Source organism: Octopus sinensis, linkage group LG11 (genome assembly GCF_006345805.1).
Source record: "Octopus sinensis linkage group LG11, ASM634580v1, whole genome shotgun sequence".
NCBI classification, from domain to species: Eukaryota; Metazoa; Mollusca; class Cephalopoda; order Octopoda; family Octopodidae; genus Octopus; species Octopus sinensis.
Genome location: NC_043007.1, coordinates 11,196,764 through 11,212,287, shown reverse-complemented (window position 1 = coordinate 11,212,287; position 15,524 = coordinate 11,196,764). Strand labels below are relative to the sequence as shown.

Sequence of the window (15,524 nt, the reverse complement as noted above, 5' to 3'; positions counted from 1 at the left end):
ATGCTGCTACACCAGTCATTGGGTATGACTCCTTCATGTATCACCTGATTAACTATACAGGTGACTAGGCTATAGCCGACACTACCAGATATTTTGAGCATCTCTGCAGTGATACCTGATGGGCCTGTCTTCATGCTTCTAATTGCCTTAGCTACTAAGGAACTATCAACCCTGATAGCTGGTCCCTCTGTTGGGTCAACGTTCGGCAGGCTCTCTTTATCCCATTCATTTTCTTTATTCAGCAACCTTTCATAGTGGCGTCTCCAAGCCTCTCTCTTTGCATCCTTGTTTAGCGCAAGTGAACCATCTTCCATGCGAACACACTTCTCTCCCACCACATCACAATTCTCTCTCACACACTGTCTTGCAACGCGAAACACCTCCAGTCTTATATATATATATATATGTATATATATATATATACTTACATATATATATACATATATACATATATATATACATATATATATACATACATATATATATACATACATATATATATACAAACATATATATATGTGTGTATATACACACATACACATATAATATATATTTATATATATATGTGTGTGTGTGTGTGTGTGTGTGTGTGTGTGTATGCCTATAATAGGCTCAGTATTAATAGTGGAACTATTAAAGTGAAAGTATTTAACATTACAATAGAGAGATGTTGTTTCACTTTCGACACGTAATACTGAAATAGTGGAAGAGATAAAAGATTGCTCTGGGCTCACATAAGGCAAAAGGTTGAAAATTGTTTTGACCCATGACACTACATGGAGCCTAAATAAGGCATGTGTAAAATTTGAATGAAATCAGTTGTATAGTTCTTGAGTTTTAGGGATTCACACAGACAGGCAGACATACATTCTCATCTTTATATATATATATTGGATTGGTGCATAATCATTGCAGCTTTTTTTCAACAAATTTTATTCAACAAAAACAATAGCAACATGTAGCAAAAGCATCTTTAAATGATTATTCTGGAGCATATTCACCATCTACTTCAATTACTGCTTCTCATTTGCTTGGCAGACGGTCAGACCATCATTTAAAGATCTTTTTGTCAAATTTTGTTATTGTTTTTGTTGAATAAAATTTGTTGAAAAAAAGACAATAATTATGCACCACCCCAATAGATTCCTAGATCTAGTATTATGCGTGTGGATGCTAGGCGGGTGAGATTGTCTAACTATAGTGGGAGAGTTTGAGGCTGTGATTCCCAATGTGGGGAACATGCCCCACCAGTGGAGCATGGTAATATTTTGGTGGGGCATGGTAATATTTTGGTGGAGCATGGTAATATTTTGGTGGGGCATGGTAATATTTTGGTGAGGCATGTGTTTGGTTATGTTGAATTTTTATACCTTTTGTACATGATGTTTAATATACCAAAGGGGGCAATTGGGCAATTGGAGAATGAGTTATGAAAAAAAAAATTTCTTTATATCGCTTCTGTGGACAATTTTATCAAATTTTGGACACTTTAGAGACAACAGGTCGTTTTCATTATATTCATAAAGATCTGAATATCACAAAAGAGGGGATAGATCATTTCCTTCGATCGGAGCATTGCATCCTTCAAGACTGCCATGCTTCCTGAGATTTGCCAACACTACACTTGATTTTCTCCCCTCCATACACACACAAGCATGTTCACTTTCCAGACATTTCTACACTACTGCATGTACTTTATATGCACTTTCTGACAAGTTGTGGTGCACCTGAGCACTGTATACAATAATTTCATTATTATTATTATTATTAGTGGTATGTGAAAACATGTAGGTAATTACAAACACATATTAGTGTGTGTGTGTGTGTGTATGTGTGTGTGTGTGTGTGTGGTGTGTGTGTGTGTGTGTGTGTGTGTGCATGTATGTGCATGTAGTATAGAACTGAAAACAATGCCATCTTAATTCCCTATGGAGAAATAAATTGGAGACAGACTTTTTTTTTTCTTAATTCTTAAATTAATTTAATTGTTACGCGTGTAAAAAAAAAACTAAAGCAATGGAAAATAGTTTAAACAATTAACAAACAAAATAATTCTATAATTATACACACGCTTTCCGTATACTTACGGAAAGCGTGTGTATAAAATTATAGAATTATTTTGTTTGTTAATTGTTTAAATTATTTTCCCTTGCTTTAGTTTTATTTTTACACGCGTAACAATTAAATTAATTTAAGAATTAAGGAAAAAAAAATTTAGGGTTAGGGTTAGGGTTAGGGGAGGTTTAGGGTTAGTGACAGGATGTTGTCTCAGTTTTAGACGCAGCAAATGATTTTAGCTCAATGGAGGTAATCGATTGGTTAAAATTGCCGAAATGCTCGGATTTTCAGACGAAATATCTTACAAACTATAGAATTTTCTCAATAAAACCAAGAGAAAATGATGTTTTATAAACACATTCTACCAGTATACGAAGTTTAAAACTTTTTAGTTACCTAGAAATTATGTTACAAACTGCCGTTCAAAAGGAGAAGATCCAGTCCACTTCAATTCGTCTTAACTTTCAAGAAAATGGATATTTTTTAATGAAATTCTCTACGAATATACCCCGGACTATGTAGATTTCGAGGACATATGGATTTGGGGGGTGGGGGTGAACTGGGGGCTATTTTTGAGAACTGTTCCCCACTCGCGGCTGTTTCTGAACAAGTCGTCCATATTTGTTTCATTTTCTCCGTTTTATGCGTTTGTGTATCCGCAGATTTCTACTGAAGCAACAAGCAGTCAATTAAGGTAAATGAAGCCCTCGCCAGAAAACTCGTTATGCTAAAAATAACAGCTAAAGTCTGGTACACGGAAATATGTTATTAAGACGACTTATCTGTTGCATACGAATTTTTAAAACTTTAAGTAAATTCCCAGGTAAACGTTTCTAATGGACAGGCGGAAGACACCAGAAGCAAAAATAAGGAATATACACGCACAGTTAAATATATAAGTGTTTACACTTATAATATTTGTTACATAATCTCTATAATAAACATGATATTGAATGGAATCATTTCCCGTTTGAACTTTTTTAATTACATGCGTGTGTGTGTTTGTGTGCGCGTGTGTGTGTGTATGTGTGTGCGTGTGTATGTGTGTACGTGTGTACGTGTGAAACCTACAGACGCGAATTGGGAACAGTTCTCAGCTTGTGCGCGACGTGATTTGACTTGAGAGGAACTAGAACGAAGTAGGCCACATAGTCGTGGAGAGAGAGAGACAGACGGAGAGGACCGTTTCTGAACGTGTAATACATGCATGCACAGAATATCTTGTTTTATCTGTATAAACACATATATATAGTGGATTATATTGTGTATATTTTGAATAAGTTACACAAGAAATGTGAAAGACCACCGTTGTTCTCTCCTTGTTTTATAATCCATCACGATCATCTCACCCCTTAAGCTCTAACACCAAGGATTAACTTAGATCGTCGTTTATCTTCACTATCTTCATCCGATTTCTCGCATTAATCCTCATGAATACATTGCCTACCACGTTGATGACTCTTCTTCGGGTGTCATGTACCTTGTTCAAGACAAAAAGAAAACCGCTTTAAACATTAAAACACCACCAGAAATTATGGACAACGTTAACCGGTTTGTTTTTACCCATGTGTTTATTCAACAGTTTGTTTTTAGCTCTATACTTGTAAGCAACCAGTCTGGATCACCAGGTGCCAGGAACATTTATAAAGTAAGCCCTTGTGTATCAAATGTAAGTATTACCCAAAGTTTATTATTATTATAATATTTTACCATGTTTTACGAATGCATTTTCGGTTTACCACATTTTCATTTCGAAATAGAGACACACACGCAGATATATATATTGACAAGTTCTTACTGACTTCTCTTGTCTTCCCATTTCCTTATTCGGCAATTTTTCTGAGTAACACCCGCATGATTTTCACTTAGAAAGAAAGAAAAAAAAAAAAAAAAAAAAAGAAAAAGAAAAAAAAATCTCGGACTTTTTGCGGGGTATTCAAGTACCCTGACCTCCTAATATGCTGCAAATCCCTTATTTTGGTTCGGGAGAAGTGGTGGTGGTGGTGGTGGGGGGGGGCACACGGTCCCGGGTTCATTGGAATTTTTTTTTGTGTGTTTTTTTTTTCGTTGAATGAATTCCTGTGACATCCTACCTAATATGCTATAAAACCCTTTTTGGGGGCCCGAAAAACGGAGTGCGGTGAGGTGGAAGCCTCAGAAATTTCACCCACCCCTACCCCCGGCAATTTTTCAGAGTAACACCCGCATGATTTTCACTTAGAAAGAAAGAAAAAAAAAAAAAAAAAGAAAAAAGAAAAAAAAACTCGGACTTTTTGCGGGGTATCAAGTACCCTGACCTCCTAATATGCTGCAAATCCCTTATTTTGGTTCGGGAGAAGTGGTGGTGGTGGTGGGTGGGGGGCACACGGTCCCGGGTTCATTGGAATTTTTTTTGTGTTTTTTTTTTCGTTGAATGAATTCCTGTGACATCCTACCTAATATGCTATAAAACCCTTTTTGGGGGCCCGAAAAACGGAGTGCGGTGAGGTGGAAGCCTCAGAAATTTCACCCACCCCTACCCCCGGCAATTTTTCAGAGTAACACCCGCATGATTTTCACTTAGAAAGAAGAAAAAAAAAAAAAAGAAAAAAGAAAAAAAAACTCGGACTTTTTGCGGGGTATCAAGTACCCTGACCTCCTAATATGCTGCAAATCCCTTATTTTGGTTCGGGAGAAGTGGTGGTGGTGGTGGGTGGGGGGCACACGGTCCCGGGTTCATTGGAATTTTTTTTTGTGTTTTTTTTTTCGTTGAATGAATTCCTGTGACATCCTACCTAATATGCTATAAAACCCTTTTTGGGGGCCCGAAAAACGGAGTGCGGTGAGGTGGAAGCCTCAGAAATTTCACCCACCCCTACCCCCGGCAATTTTTCAGAGTAACACCCGCATGATTTTCACTTAGAAAGAAGAAAAAAAAAAAAAAGAAAAAAGAAAAAAAAACTCGGACTTTTTGCGGGGTATCAAGTACCCTGACCTCCTAATATGCTGCAAATCCCTTATTTTGGTTCGGGAGAAGTGGTGGTGGTGGTGGGTGGGGGGCACACGGTCCCGGGTTCATTGGAATTTTTTTTTTGTGTTATTTTTTCGTTGAATGAATTCCTGTGACATCCTAATATGCTATAAAACCCTTTTTGGGGGTCCGAAAAACGGAGTGCGGTGAGGTGGAAGCCTCAGAAATTTCACCCACCCCTGCCATCATTGGATCTTTTCACCTGCACGATTTTCACTAGGGATAAAAAATAATTCCAATGAATCCGCGACGGATTTCCCTAACCCTGAAAACATCAATGGGGGATGGGGATGGGTGAAATTGCCGAGGCTTCCACTTCACCCCATTCCGTTTTTCGGACCCCAAAAAGGGTTTTGCAGTATATTAGGATGTCACAGGGGTTTGAAAAATTACTTTTTAAACTTAATATTTACGTGTGCGTGTCAATATTTGTAAACAACGTGTGTCATATCTCTCTCTTTTACTTGCTTCAGTCATTTGACTGCGGCCATGCTGGAGCACCGCCTTTAGTCGAGCAAATCCACCCCAGGAGTTATTCTTTGTAAGCCTAGTACTTATTCTATCGGTTTCTTTTGCCGAACCGCTTAGTTACGGGGACGTAAACACACCAGCATCGGTTGTCAAGCGATGCTGTGGGGACAAACACAGACACACAAACACACACACACATATATATATATATATATATATATATATATATATCTATACAATATGTTACATTACTCGGTAGTCAAGATAAAACTCTGAGTTTCAGATGCCGAAGTGGAAATCCACAACACCATCTCTTCGGTTATCTGGCTATTTGAAAACGTTATGAAAAAATACCGTTAAAAATGAAGGGAAATTACTCTGTTATAACTCTGCTTTGCCTGCGTACTTATACATCGCTCGCATTTTTCGTCATAAAAATTATATAAAAATACATAAAAATATATAAAAATATATAAAAATATATAAAATCTTCTTGGGACATAACACAGAAAGCATGTTCTATCCGTTTTCTTTAGGGGACCAAAAACGTAACAGAAATTTAGTCACATGTGGGCATGATCCGAAAAGCTCTGTCCTTGTATTTAGACATGTGGTAGGGTCTAAGCTGCTTTTCCAGATAAGCCATCTCTCCATGTCGCATAAACCGCACCTTCCGCTGCCGTTAGTATAGGGCTTACATCTGGCCAAAATCTTCCATTGTATGTTATAATCGACACCTTTATCTCTTAAAGACCAAATATGATTGGATAATTGTGTCGCTTTTCTTTTGTTCCAGTGCCTAAAGCTCAAAGTGTGGTTATTGAACCTGGCCTTGAAATTACCCTCTGTCAGGCCCACGTATTTCTTCGTCGAAACGGTGTCTTTAGTGGTTATAGAGTTTACGGTAGCTTCATATATGATGGTCTTGGACATGCAAGCTCCATTTAGCGGGCACAATTCTTTATTCCTGCATGAACAGCTGTTTTCTTCTTGTGTTTTTTGTATGTTATGATTGATTATGTTTTTAAAATTGGTAGTTGAACTAAAACTAATTTTTAAATTGTGTCTATTAAAGAGTTTCCTATAAGCATGGTTAACTGGAAAATGTCTATCTATCAGTGCTAGGAAATTTCTTAGACGTTTCCTTAGATCTTAATAATAATATTTATAAGCCTTATAGGAAGCCCAATGATAGACTAAGTTATATTAATGTAGGTTCATGCCATCCCCCTATAGTATTCAAAAATTTAGTTAAAAATATTAGTAAGAGGATTTCTAGCCTCTCATCTAATGAGGACATCTTCAATAGCGTTGCCCCAGTTTATAATAAAGCTTTAAAAGATAGTGGTTTTAGCGAAAAAATAAAATATACACCTATCACCAGCCCAACAATAAGGAAAAGGAATAATAGAAATAGGAAGGTCATCTGGTTTACGCCCCCTTACTCACCCGAGGTGGCCTTCAATATAGGTAAATATTCCTAGCACTGATAGATAGACATTTTCCAGTTAACCATGCTTATAGGAAACTCTTTAATAGACACAATTTAAAAATTAGTTTTAGTTCAACTACCAATTTTAAAAACATAATCAATCATAACATACAAAAAACACAAGAAGAGAAACAGCTGTTCATGCAGGAATAAAGAATTGTGCCCGCTAAATGGAGCTTGCATGTCCAAGACCATCATATATGAAGCTACCGTAAACTCTATAACCACTAAAGACACCGTTTCGACGAAGAAATACGTGGGCCTGACAGAGGGTAATTTCAAGGCCAGGTTCAATAACCACACTTTGAGCTTTAGGCACTGGAACAAAAGAAAAGCGACACAATTATCCAATCATATTTGGTCTTTAAGAGATAAAGGTGTCGATTATAACATACAATGGAAGATTTTGGCCAGATGTAAGCCCTATACTAACGGCAGCGGAAGGTGCGGTTTATGCGACATGGAGAGATGGCTTATCTGGAAAAGCAGCTTAGACCCTACCACATGTCTAAATACAAGGACAGAGCTTTTCGGATCATGCCCACATGTGACTAAATTTCTGTTACGTTTTTGGTCCCCTAAAGAAAACGGATAGAACATGCTTTCTGTGTTATGTCCCAAGAAGATTTTATATATTTTATATATTTTTATGTATTTTTATATAATTTTTATGACGAAAAATGCGAGCGATGTATAAGTACGCAGGCAAAGCAGAGTTATAACAGAGTAATTTCCCTTCATTTTTAACGGTATTTTTTCATAACGTTTTCAAATAGCCAGATAACCGAAGAGATGGTGTTGTGGATTTCCACTTCGGCATCTGAAACTCAGAGTTTTATCTTGACTACCGAGTAATGTAACATATTGTATAGATAAATTTCCTCTATTTACATAATATTGAGGTCTCTTTCTTTCTTTTGTTATCTTACCGTTTTATCAATATAATATATATATATATATATATATATATATTATATATATATATATATATATATATATATATACGACGGGCTTCTTTCAGTTTCCGTCTACCAAATCCACTTCACAATTCTTTGGGCGGCCTGAGGCTATAGTAGAAGACACTTGCCCACGTAGTGTGACTGAACCCAGAAACATGTGGTTGGTAAGCAAGCTGTTTACCACACAGCCATTCCTGCGCCTATAAATAAATAAATATTCTTTTCTACTCTAGGCACAAGGTCCGAGATTTTGGGGGAGGTGGCCTGTCGATTAAGATCGACACCAGTACGCTATTGGTACTTAATTTATCGATCCCGAAAGGATGAAAGGCAAAGTCGTCCTCGGCGGAATTTGAACTCAGAACGTAGCGGCACTAAGCATTTCGCCCGGCGTGCTAACGTTTCTACCAGCTCGCCTTTTTTTTTATTCATATAAATATATCTTATTTAGTCGGTAATTTTCTTTCATGTAAATAAATGTTTATGTTAATTTTAAAGAGAAAAACATGAACGTATCTGTGGCTTACGATTGACTACAATTACCAAAATTCACAAACTTTAATTACTAAATAACCCTTTATTTATTGATTTATAGCGAAAGTTACTCTCGGAAAGACTTCCTTCCACCCTCCCCCATTTTCTCCAATTTTTTTTTATAACCCCCGTTTTCGGATACGGAGATTCCGGAAAATTGCCGAAAATCAGCATATTGAAACTTGGCCGCCCTCTCCTCCCCCCCCCCCCACAATTTTTTCATTTTCACTTTTTTCCGTAACCCTAAGCTAACCCTAAAACCCTAAAACCCGGCGATCCTTCGGTATAAGTACCGTAAGTGGCTTTGTGTACATTTCTGAAGATAACAGAAACCCTTTTCTCCCACCCCTAACCCTAACTCTAACACAAACTCTAAAACCCTAACTCTATATATAAAAAAAAAACACTTTCTTGAAATGTATCCGGGTTAATATAGGGCGTAACAAATATCAGAAAATCAAAAAAAAAATGTGTGTAATAGGTGTAAAACAACTTGCTCTAAACGAATATGAAAAAAAAAATGCGCTCTCGAGAAAGAGGGGTGGGGGAGAGGCCTCGGAATATTTATATCGGGAATTTCCGAAAGCGTCTGAACCGGGCACAAAAACAAAAACAAAAACAACGTAATAGGTGTAAAACAACTTGCTCTAAACGACTATCATGAAAAAAATGCGCGCTCGCGAAAGGGGGGTGGGGGAGAGGCTTCGGAAATTTCACATCTTCAGTCCACGGCCTTTAAACTAAGAAAAAATAGTGTAATTGGTGTAAAACTACTTGTTCTAAACGAGTATCAAGAACACACACTCACACATGAATCATAAACTCCGTATTTCGCAAAAAAAATAAATAAAGAGAAGAAATTCTGGAAAAAGTGAAGAAATGTTGGATCTCCGCCATGTGAATCAAAATACGTGTCAGAAACATCTTGAAATACTACAGAAATTATGTTACGAAAATGATAATGTATACATACCTCTTTGAGTGGTCCATCGATAATTTTTTTTATATATGTGGGGTGAAGGGGGGGGGGGGTATTTTTTCAAGTCGGCGTAAAAGCGAAATCGACAGAGAGAGCGCGATTGGTTCGGGGAAGTTCTTTTGAACTTGGCGTGCCGTCCGTCTGTGTGTGGGTGTGTGTACGCGTGTGTCTGTGTGTGTACGTGTGTGTCTGTGTGTGTATGTGTTTGTGTGTGTGTGCGTCACTGAAGCCATACATGCATGCATGCATGCATACATACATACATACATACATACAAACATACATGCATGCATGCATGCATGCATGCATGCATACATACAATCATACATACATACATACAATCATACATACATACAATCATACATACATACAATCATACATACATACATACATACATACATACAATCATACATACATACATACATACATACATACATACAATCATACATACATACAATCATACATACATACAATCATACATACATCATACATACATACATACATCATACATACATACATACATACATACAATCATACATACATACATACATACATACATACATACATACATACATACATACATACATACATACATACATACAATCATACATACATACATACATACATACATACATACAATCATACATACATACATACATACATACATACATACAATCATACATACATACATACAATCATACATACATACAATCATACATACATACAATCATACATACATCATACATACATACATACATCATACATACATACATACATACATACAATCATACATACATACAATCATACATACATACATACATACATACAATCATACATACATACATACATACATACATACATACAATCATACATACATACATACAATCATACATACATACAATCATACATACATACAATCATACATACATCATACATACATACATACATCATACATACATACATACATACATACATACATACATACATACAATCATACATACATACAATCATACATACATACATACAATCATACATACATACATACAATCATACATACATACAATCATACATACATACATACATACATACAATCATACATACATACATACAATCATACATACATACAATCATACATACATACATACATAAATACAATCATACATACATACATACAATCATACATACATACATACATACATACAACATACATACATACATACATACATACATACATACATACAATCATACATACATACATACAATCATACATACATACAATCATACATACATACAATCATACATACATCATACATACATACATACATCAAACATACATACATACATACATACATACAATCATACATACATACAATCATACATACATCATACATACATACATACATCATACATACATACATCATACATACATACATACAATCATACATACATACATACATCATACATACATACATACATACATACATCATACATACATACATACATACATACATAAATACATACGTAATAATACATACATACATACATACATACATACATACATACATACATACATGCATGCATGCATGTAAAAACCGACGATCATTTTCACAAATGTAAATAAACTCACGTGGTTTATAAGTGACAGTGGTGTAACTAGTATCGTAAGATCGCCCCCTAACCCTAACGGCAGTTTTTTCTAGCGGTATCATATGAAATTGTCACCCATAATTATGACCCTAGTATCGATCTATTGCATTTCTATGTTTTAGGGTTAGGGGAAGGGGTGGGGGGAAGGGTATCTTTTTTTCTTCACAAATGTAAATAAACCCAATCTGTTTCTTAAACGAGGGACATATTCATACGGCACAGAATGTTTTTTTTTACCTCAATAGACGTCAGTGATTGGTTGAAATTGCAGAAATTGAAGAAAAAAAAAACAACAAATATCTTACAAACTATAGAATTTTCTCAAGAAAGCCAAGAGAAAAAGAAGTTTTATAAACACATTCTACCAGTATACGAAGTTTAAAATTTTTTTTAGTTATATAGAAATTATGTTAAAAACTGCCGTTCAAACCGAAAAGATCCAGAGTGGATTAGAGTTAGATTTAATGTAAAATTCATGTGAATGAGACTTAAAGATTTCGATGTCGTGAGTTTGTTTTAAGAATGACATTATGTGGTAGGTGTGAGAGGCTGGATCTGACTAGTTTGAGCATAAAATAGATGGAATATTTGAACCAAATATGGCCAGTTTAAATACTAAAGAGTGCTGCAGTCTTTGCTAATGTTAAGGATGGACATATATGGGTATATGGAAGACTAGAATGAAAGTTGTAAAGACAGGCACCACGATCTCTGGCTCCGCCTTGGTGAACTTTTTTAAGTTCCACCTAAAAAGAAAGGTGGAGTTGGAGAAAAGGTGTCTGTCAGTGCGTGAGTTCGAAAAAAGATGGAAGCGTGTGGCACGATTGCTGCGATTGAAAGTGGACACATGAGCAGGCTATGAGTTAGCTGCCGAGTTTCAGTGGGAAAAAACAGGGCTCGTGGGGTCGGGCAATCCTGGTGTTCCCACTTCATATATCATTTTATGTTGGGTTGTAAAATTGTGTATCATCCGATTTCTTCGATTTTGTTTTCCGATTTTGTGTAAATTTTTAAAGGTCATTTTTGTGTAATCTCCATTCGTTTCTCATGACCCCAAATCATGATGGGCGATCTTTCGTCTCTAGTAGACCTTTCCGTCGATTTCCGTAAAAAACTTCTTTTTTTTTTTTACATATGGGCTTGCGGAAGAGACTAAGAGAAAGCGTCCTCTTCCACACATTACTCTGTCTCTTCACACACACTAACAGAAGCACTTCACTTACACAACATACTTTCTGTCTCTCACACCCCATCAAACACACACACACACACACATGTACATCAATGCTTCAAAAGAACTTCCCTCGTCATACAATCGCTTTGTCTTAGTCTCTTTCGCTCTCATTACTTCAAAAGTCCCCGCAAGCCCATATGTAAAAAAAAAAGAAGTTTTTTACGGAAATCGACGGAAAGGTCTACTAGAGACGAAAGGTCTACTAGAGACGAAAGATCGCCTCATGATGTATTGTCCAACTCTATGTTGGCCCCTTGTGGGCAATAAAGAAATAATTCACTGGGAGAGTTGTTGAGTTCGAGTGAAGCTTAACGTTTGGACTGATTGCGAGACCTCACGTTGAATGTTGCTTGTGTTTTTAAGGGAATAGAGAGATAATATTTTCTTGATATGTGCAGTGGTTGCAATTCTTTAATAAATAAAACAAGACTGACATGATTCAGAGGATATTTTGAGATATCTGCACTACAGAACCTGCGTGGGGGTCGTATGTAACTGATGCAATAGGTGTGGTATCATCTCTCTTAGAGTGAGTGTTAATGGACATGATTACAAGCAGGATGTTGATGTAAACCACAGCTTAAATCACAATTGTGAAAGAGGGGAGCCAAACGAGTGTGGGCCAATGTTCTGAAAGAGTGTGGGAAGAGTTCTATCCGCAATCGTAGCGGTTGTGCACTCTGACAGTAAGCCAATCCCAGAGTTGAGATAAGTTAGTAATCTCTGTTGATACCAAACGCTACAAACGTGTCTTTTCTTTAAATTTCTCGAGTGCGAGAGCCCAGCGGTGAGTGGCATGAGAAAGTAGTTATCCAGTAAAATTGTTCTGTTGGTCATTGAAGAGATTCTTCACAAAATCTGGGTTGTATAACCACGGTGATGCGATCCAGGCATGTCCTATCGTGGGTGTAGGTTTGGGAGATGTTGTACGGAAGATCATCTGATACCCACGCAGACGGTCTCCTCTCTCCGCGTCAATGATGTTACCCAAGAGGAGGTCAGGCGTCCGCAGCAGTTTTGATATCCATTTCTTTATTGCCCACAAGGGGGGGGGGGCTAAACATAGACGAGACAAACAAGGACAGACAAAAGGATTAAGTCGATTACACCGACCCCAGTGCGTAACTGGTACGTATTTAATCGACCCCGAAAGGATGAAAGGCAAAGTAGACCTCGGCGGAATTTGAACTCAGAACGTAGCGGCAAACGAAATACCTATTTCTTTACTGCCCACAAGGGGCTAAACACAGAGAGGACAAGCAAGGACAAACAAACCGATTAAGACGATTACATCGACCCCAGTGCGTAACTGGTACTTAATTTATCGACTCCGAAAGGATGAAAGGCAAAGTCGACCTCGGCGGAATTTGAACTCAGAACTTAGCGGCAGACGAAATACCTATTTATTTACTGCCCCACAAGGGGCTAAACACAGAGAGGACAAGCAAGGACAAACAAACGGATTAAGACGATTACATCGACCCCAGTGCGTAACTGGTACTCAATTTATCGACCCCGAAAGGATGAAAGGCAAAGTCGACCTCGGCGGAATTTGAACACAGAACGTAGCGGCTGACGAAATACGGCTACGCATTTCGCCCGGTGTGCTAATGACTCTATCAGTTCGCTGCCCTTAATATCAGTGACGTCGAAGAAGTTGCCAGAACGAAGTTGGGGACAACATTTGGCACTAGAGATATCGGATCCTATGTTGCTCATGCCTTTCCAAAGCACTCACCCGAACCAATAAATAAATTTCAATGCAGTAATTCTACCTGCTAGACGTAGTTACCAGATCTTCAAAAGTAATTGGGACAAGCATATGGGAGTTTGTGGTGATCATGCATTGGATCTTGTCGGTTTGAACGGCAGTTTTTCTAGCGGTGTCATATGAAATTGTCACCCATAGATCTATTGCATTTCAATCTGTTTTAGGGTTAGGGTTGGTTAGAGTTAAAGGTGGGGGAAGGGTATCCTTTTTTCTTCAGAAATGTAAATAAACCCAATCTGTTTCTTAAACGAGGGACATATTCATACGGCACAGAATGTCTTTTTTTTTTACCTCAATAGACGTCAGTGATTGGTTGTAATTTCAGAAATTGCAGAAAAAAAGCAACAAATATCTTACAAACTATAGAATTTTCTCAATAAAGCCAAGAGAAAAATATGTTTTATAAACACATTCTACCAGTATACGAAGTTTAAAAGTGTTTAGTTACGTGGAAATTATTTTTAAAAACTGCCGGTCAAACCGAAAAGATCCATTCTACCTACTAGATGTAGTTACCAGATCTTCAAAAGTAATTGGGACAGGCATATGGGAGTTTGTGGTGATCATGCATTTTTCAAGGATTTTAGCAAGTTAAGTGAAATATATAGCTAAGTAAGAACCAGTGGTTCTCAACTGGGTTCCATATAAGATTTCGTTGTTAAAATTTATCTGCAGTAAATTGATAATACCGCTACAACACACAAAATATTCTAACAATTTTTTAATACAATTCTTTATAATATTTAATTATAAAAATATAATTGGATTTTTTAAAAAACATCAAATGACCATGAGGGTCCATCTGAGTAAATTAGGAACCAAAGGGGGCGCACAGGCCAGAAATGGTTGTGAATTACTGCTTAGACTAAGAATCGAAACTGAGCTGGTGATCTGCTTCGCCGAAAGTTTATTTACTTGCTTGTTTTTGCTGTTGTGGAGTTCTAATCCAGGCTTGATTGAGTAAAAATGTCCCAATCGTGACCACCATGTCATATTCAGGAGCTATATGTTTCAATAGATTTTTTTTTTTTTTGCTATAAGAGGCTAGCTTATATTTTGAGAGAGGTTTAACTGCTATTTTTAGCAAATCGAACGACTACGTGAGAAGCTCGCTTCCTGTATTGTCGCTTCGTTTAGCCCTCGGTCTGTCATCACTGAGTAGATCGAAGATGAAAGCTTTTTTGTTTTTGTAGATCGATGTTCTTCGTATACAGATGACAGATGATTGACAAAACCTCTGCGTGCACGCACTCACTCACAGTCACTCACCTACGCAATACAAGGGTAATGCTTTCATCATAAATGGGATGGTTTAACCTGGTTTTAATATATCCATTACATTAATATTATTTCTTCGTAATCCCAACAC

General features: G+C 37.0%; 1 protein-coding gene across 2 annotated transcripts in view; it reads left to right on the top strand.

Annotated features, from left to right (window-relative positions):
• Window positions 1–3,192: 3,192 nt before the first annotated feature.
• Window positions 3,193–15,524, top strand: part of LOC115217418 — a 52,991-nt gene continuing 40,659 nt past the window's right edge. The window contains exons 1-2 of one of the 2 annotated variants that reach the window (XM_036507065.1): window positions 3,193–3,397; window positions 3,440–3,727. In XM_036507065.1, the coding sequence (XP_036362958.1) occupies window positions 3,533–3,727 (195 nt within the window). In that variant the 5' untranslated portion in view covers window positions 3,193–3,397; window positions 3,440–3,532. Of the gene's footprint in view, window positions 3,728–15,524 lie in introns of both variants that reach the window. The other variant, XM_036507066.1, reaches the window with a different exon arrangement.